This window comes from Macaca fascicularis, chromosome 14 (assembly GCF_037993035.2).
Source record: "Macaca fascicularis isolate 582-1 chromosome 14, T2T-MFA8v1.1".
Classification (NCBI taxonomy): Eukaryota; Metazoa; Chordata; class Mammalia; order Primates; family Cercopithecidae; genus Macaca; species Macaca fascicularis.
The window spans coordinates 73,179,722-73,185,721 of record NC_088388.1 but is presented as its reverse complement, the minus strand read 5'-3'; the positions used below and the strand labels follow the sequence as shown (position 1 = coordinate 73,185,721).

General features: G+C 44.8%; 1 protein-coding gene across 5 annotated transcripts in view; it reads left to right on the top strand.

Moving 5' to 3' along the window:
- Positions 1–260: 260 nt before the first annotated feature.
- P4HA3 (prolyl 4-hydroxylase subunit alpha 3) overlaps positions 261–6,000 on the top strand; it is a 38,600-nt gene continuing 32,860 nt past the window's right edge. For all 5 annotated transcript variants that reach the window (XR_012423509.1, XR_012423510.1, XR_012423508.1 and 2 more), the window contains exon 1: positions 261–482. Coding sequence is in view for 2 of the 5 variants with exons in the window: in XM_015435481.4 (XP_015290967.1) it covers positions 283–482 (200 nt within the window). In the remaining 3 variants the exon portion in view is untranslated. The remainder of the gene's footprint in view (positions 483–6,000) is intronic.

Sequence of the window (6,000 nt, the reverse complement as noted above, 5' to 3'; positions counted from 1 at the left end):
ACCTTCACAGGGTCGCGATTTAGTGGAGGGCGGCTGACACTGATGTTGCAGGAAGCCCCCACGCATTCCGAGGAGCTGAGGGCTAGAGAGCGAGGTGAGGCGCGTCGAAACAAGGAAGGAGGCAGGGGGCGTGGGGCGAGACTGGGCTGCGGAGGCGACTGACCGGGGCCAGGGGGCGGGGCCTGAGCCGGGAGGGGGCGGGGAAAGGGGCGGGGCAGGCCAGGGCAGGAGCAGCTGGCTCCGCGCGGCCAGGACTGTCTGAGAAGTGCGCTAGCGCTGGCGATGGGTCCAGGGGCGCGGCTGGCGGCGCTGCTGGCAGTGCTGGCGCTCGGGACAGGAGACCCAGAAAGGGCTGCTGCGCGGGGCGACACGTTCTCTGCACTGACCAGCGTGGCGCGCGCCCTGGGGCCCGAACGCCGGCTGCTGGGGCTGCTGAGGCGGTACCTGCGCGGGGAGGAGGCGCGGCTGCGGGACCTGACTAGGTGAGGGCACGGCGAGTGGGAGCGACCGAGGGGCCTCAGTGGGAGACACTGTGCAGCAACGTGGGGTGACTCAGGTTGAGTGTGACCCCAGGCTCATTGTCATGCTGCGTGGGACCCCAGACCCACTGTCGCATCGTGCGACTGAGACATTGTGGCGTGGGATGGGGAGTGGCTCTGAGGGCCAGTGTGACCCCCCAGACCCATTGTCACAGTGTGTGGGACCCCGACACTCCGTGGCATGAGGTGTTGGCGAGGGTTGAGTCACACTGTGTGGGACTGCAGACTCCATAACACACACGGTGGCACTGTGGAAGAGCGGGGTGGGGTGACTCAAGGACCTCACAATGTGCTGTGCGAAGCTGTATGATCCCCAGGCCCTGTGTCACACTGACACAGACTCAGTGGACGGTGCTGTGACAGAGACACTGTGAGAGTGAGATGGAGAAAATATGGTGACGCTTTAGCTATGCAAGTATTGACTTTTCAAGGGGCGATCATGAAACACCGCATGACCTAGTGAGCTGAAGTTTAGTGTTAGGAGTCAGGTGACAGTCTTCCACCATATGTGAGATTTACATGTCATTGGCACTGGATGGGCACGACGCTGTGGATATCATACTCTGCATGTGAGTGATGCTGAGTAACTGTACAGGTCGCTATATGAATAATGCTTCAGTTCATTAATTCATAGAACACATATTTTTGAGTGCCTACTAAGAGCCAGGCAGTGTTCCAGGTAGTGGGGATAAAATGGTGAAGAAGAGCCAACTCTGCCCTCAAGGAGTTCGGGTCTGTAGCACCATGACTGTGAATCAGAGATGTCCACTGCCCTCTACGTCTTCAGTTCTTCCTTCTCCTTACACATGTAGAAGCTCTCTAAATACTAAATAAATGATAACTGAGATGTTATATGTGTGTCAACATATTTGATATCAAAAAAGCACTGTGAAAAAACATACTTGATGCAGAAGATATTGAGTATAGCACACGGCAGTGGATGCTCAGCTAATATTGTTTTGATATACAATCAACAAACTCTAGTGCTACACACTGTGGCATAAAAGATTGTTAGACTTGGGATGCTGAGGCACCATAGTCATGTATCGACTTTGGCAGTGTCCAGCTGAGAAAAATGAAAGATAAATGATTGTATATGATACCATCTGTATGAATATGTGCTGCGCCTTCTCTGCTTGGGACATGAAGAAGCCTACAACACTGACAGAGTGGTTATGACCACGTCACTATTTGGATATATTAATATTGTACCTTTATCACGTGACCTCCTTCTCATTGAGCTAAGACGGCACAATGCACTGCTTTTAAAACTTTGCGTGAGTGTATGTGATAGTAATACTGATTCTGGGGTGACATGAGAAGAAGGTATGTGGAATGGGGAGTGACTCTGAGGTCCAGTGTGACCCCCAAACCCATTGTCACCCTGTGCAAAACTTTGAGACCCCATGACTGTGAGAGAGAGCTATGTAGAAGAAAAGCATTTTGTGGGTGGAAAGTATTTGTGAGAGATCTTGTTAATAGTGACTGAATGAGCTAATTTGGTGCTTGTCCTTAAGTATGTGGCTTGCATATAAACAGCTTGAAATAGTGTGACAATGTACAATATAGGTATGTATTAATTTTAACAATAAATGAAGATCATTTCAATAACTATTGTCACTTTTTGGTATAGCATTGTTGTCTAGTATTCTATGGGTCCATGCTGACTGAGTCAAATGTCTTCTTTTTGTTCATAGCCCAGAGTCATTGGAGTCCAAGCTTATTGATGGAAATAGGAAAGACTTTTTTCTGCTTGATTTCAGAGCCCAGCATGCTCCCTGCTACCCATGCTTGTTTTCATACCAGTAATCTCTTTCTTTGGGTAGCTCAGATGGAGATGGGAGTGGGGGGTCAGAATCCCTGTGCTGGTCTTTCAGGTTACATTCTCAGAAGAGAGCACTCAGAGCATTTTGGCCAAAGCAGCTGGCCGACCCCACTCCGCCATGCTGGTCTCTTTCACTGTCTTTCCACCATTATCATTGCCACAACTTTGTCGCAGCAGGAGGTCTCATACAAACCGTATCTCATTTGATTCTCTCTCACACACGGTGCTTTGAAATAGATTTGTATTACACTGTTAACTGTTGAGAAATCAGTTAAAACCCAAGAAAACTAAAGTCTAGTTGCTTATTCAAGATTGTATTAATAAATCTAACAGGTAGCAAATCCAGGACTAGGATACAGTTGTTTTGACTGTTTATCCAACTTTTTTCCTATTATGCTATGTTATCCCTACCGCTTCTTTTATCTGTTATACCAAGACATAGACCAAGCCCCTAACTAATTGAGGTTTTACTAGTGGCCACAGTACATAGTGGTTAACGGTAAATTCAGGAGTTTAACAGACCTCTGTTTGAATCATTGGCTCTGATCTGGGACAAGTTACTTTACCTCTTTGAGCTTTAGTTTCCTAATCTTTAAAATGATGATAAACACAGTACCTATCACTATAGGGTTGTTGAAGGATTAAGAGTACCATGTAAAAGTATTTATCATTATGCCTGGCATGTAACAATTGCTGGACAAATGCTAAGCCTTTATGCTTATTATTTTATTTTATTTTATTTTATTTTATTTTAAGACCAACTAGTGAAACTAGGCCCCACTTTTGGCTCTGAGGATTAACTAGGATTGTGACAGCCTAGATAAAAAACAAATCAGAAAAGTTCCCAATTATTTTCTCAGGTGACTTACGAACATTTAATTTTGTAGTTTAGTTTGATATTTTGAAGACTGGCATTCTATCATTCTGTTCTCTAGTGACTGCTCTAAAACCCAGTGAAATGTTTGCTTTTTAAGAGACAGGGTCTTGCTCTGTCACCCAGGCTAGAGTGCAGCGGCTCTATCATAGCTCGCTGTAACCTCAAACCTGTGGCTCAAGTGATCCTCCTGCCTGAGCCTACCAGGTAATTAGGACTACGGGTGCGCACCACCATGCGCACCATGCCTGGTTAGGGCTTTTTTTGCTTTTGTTTTTGTTTTTGTTTGGTTTGGTTTGGTTTGGTAGAGACGGGGTCTTGCTCTCTTGCCCAGACTGGTCTTGAACTCCTGGCCTGAAGTGATTGATCCTCCCTCCTCGTACTCCCAAAGTGTTGGGATTGCAAGCATGAGCTACCGCACCCAGCCTTTATGTTTGCTTTTTAAAACAAGAATTTTGGCAGTTCTTGCTAATTTTTCTATACTCCCAATCTGGTGATTTTATGTAACTTGAGAGGCTGTTTCCAAGGCTCGGTTGAGATAGAAAAATGCAATATTCTTGAGGTAGGAACTACTCCCTACTCCAAGTTAATGAATAAAAATTATACTTGTTATAGTATATATGGTTATATGCCAGTATTGGTACATATACTAGTTATGTATATAAAGAGAGTTTACCCTAGCTTTTGTTGTTGCTGTTTTTGTAGTTTAAAATACCACCAAGAGTGAAAGAGAAGTGTCAGCAGCAATTTTTTTCTGTGCTAAGGATTAAGCATTAAGAATGTCCCAGAAGAACTGAGACAAAACCATTTCTGAATTCCAAAGGCAAAACATATTGAAGTGAAATAGCCCATGTATTGTGGTTGGATAACCTGCCCAGGCTATGTTTAATGCAGGGATTGGGTTGCAAATTTTATGTGCAGATTCTTGAAGGAAAGGATCTGATTTTCCATTCTCAGCAGTATTTGTCAAAGCAAAAAGACATTTAGGAAACCCTGAGGTTTGAATTCAGCATCCAGTAACTCAGTTTCCAGACTCTGGAAACCGCTGTGTGCTCAGAGGCTGGGCTAGGGCCAACTTTTGGATTCTAAGCCAACCTCAGTTATCAGTTGAGAGATTTTTTTCTTTGTGTGACAGAAAATTGGCATATCTAAACACTGGACTGAATTGATGTGCTGCAATAGAGATCAAACCCTGACCTAAACAAATCAACCCCAAAATGCAAGGAGGGGTGCTAAGAAAACAAGGAAGTAGATAGCACGTTTGATTTGATGCATGACTTGGGGCAAATATTCACCTCTCTGCTTTACCATTTTACCTTTGTGCCTCAGTTTCCTCTGATTCCTGTTAAACATTAGTCCTCAAGCTAATGAGGAATCTGTTTATTCAGTTGTGGAAGGGGTGATCAGAAGAAATAACAGAATGTGCCTGCTGAAAAGATCCATAGAAATCTTCTAGACTAGACCAGTTCTTTCATTTTATGGATGAGGAAACTGAGTGATAGTTGGAGGCTGGGTCAGAATAAGTCTCGGGTCTTCCCCCAGCTCCTTCCTATCCAGCTGTCTTATAAAATCACTGCCCTCTCAGCCTCAGTTGTTCCTGGACACCTGCTCTTTAAGCTGGACTCAAGCCCAAGTCTCCGCTTGTTAAGTTTTTTCATCTAGCAGTGGAATATCTTTCCCTAAGTAGTTCCATATGGAGCCAAAGCAGGAAACAATGGGTAGTAAAGATCCCACACCTTGGAGGCTGGTTTCATTTCAAAACCCTAGAGCTCCAGCTCACAGACTGCCTTGTCTTTGGGATCAGAGACACCCTGGGACTTGACAGGTTTCCCATTTCCCCACTGGGAGACCCAGGTCCAGATTCTTGTTCCTTAGTTTATGTTGAATTAAACATTCGGCTCCTTGGAAGCCTCAAGACGGTCGTCTTCTATTTCAGGCTTCGTTTCATAGTTGAGGACCTCACTCTTTAGAAATCCTCAGATCGGACTCTGCTCCAAGGGGTTGAAATCCTACCACCCTGCCACTTCCTCTGTTTTTCACTTTCATCTCTGTCTCCTTGCAGAAGTTCCCCACTTTTGCCAAAGGACTCATAGTCTCCTGTGCGCTTGCACACGTTCATTTTTTTTTCACTTTGCACAAACTCTTTTTTCTTCTACTTCCATTCTTGTTATACTGTTTTTGAAGTTAATAATTTTAAAACGAGGGGGAAAACTCTTGGAGAGCAGGAATAGTACCCTTAATGTGTCCTGTTATAGATAATAAATTTCAGTAATATAAATTCCATTGGTGTTTTAGAAATGGAATTAACCGTAGTATACCAGCATCTTTTGCCTATATGAACACTGTTGAAGGACACTGGAGAAGGGAAATTAACTAGAAAGATGATCACTTCAGGCCCTATCATTTCTGCCCTTTTCTGCAATTGTTGCCAAGCTAGAAAGGTTGAAAGTGTGCTGGACAATCCCACCTCTTATTCTGCTTTACAGTCATCACCACTTCCTAAACTCCTTCCTTGAACCCAGTCCATTCTCCGTCGCTGTCGTGGTTCAGACTCTCCCTGTCTTGTGCTTGCAGTTTTGAAGTGGCCTCCTCCCCACCCTCTCACACATTTATATATGTGAACAAGTCATAGTTTTAACAGTACCACTCTCACTTAAAGCCTTCTCTAACTTGCTGTGGCCGAATTAGTCATCCCCTCTCTGTCCTCCCCACCAAGCCTTGTTCTTAAATCTGGTATTGCATCTGTAATGTAATTATTTGTA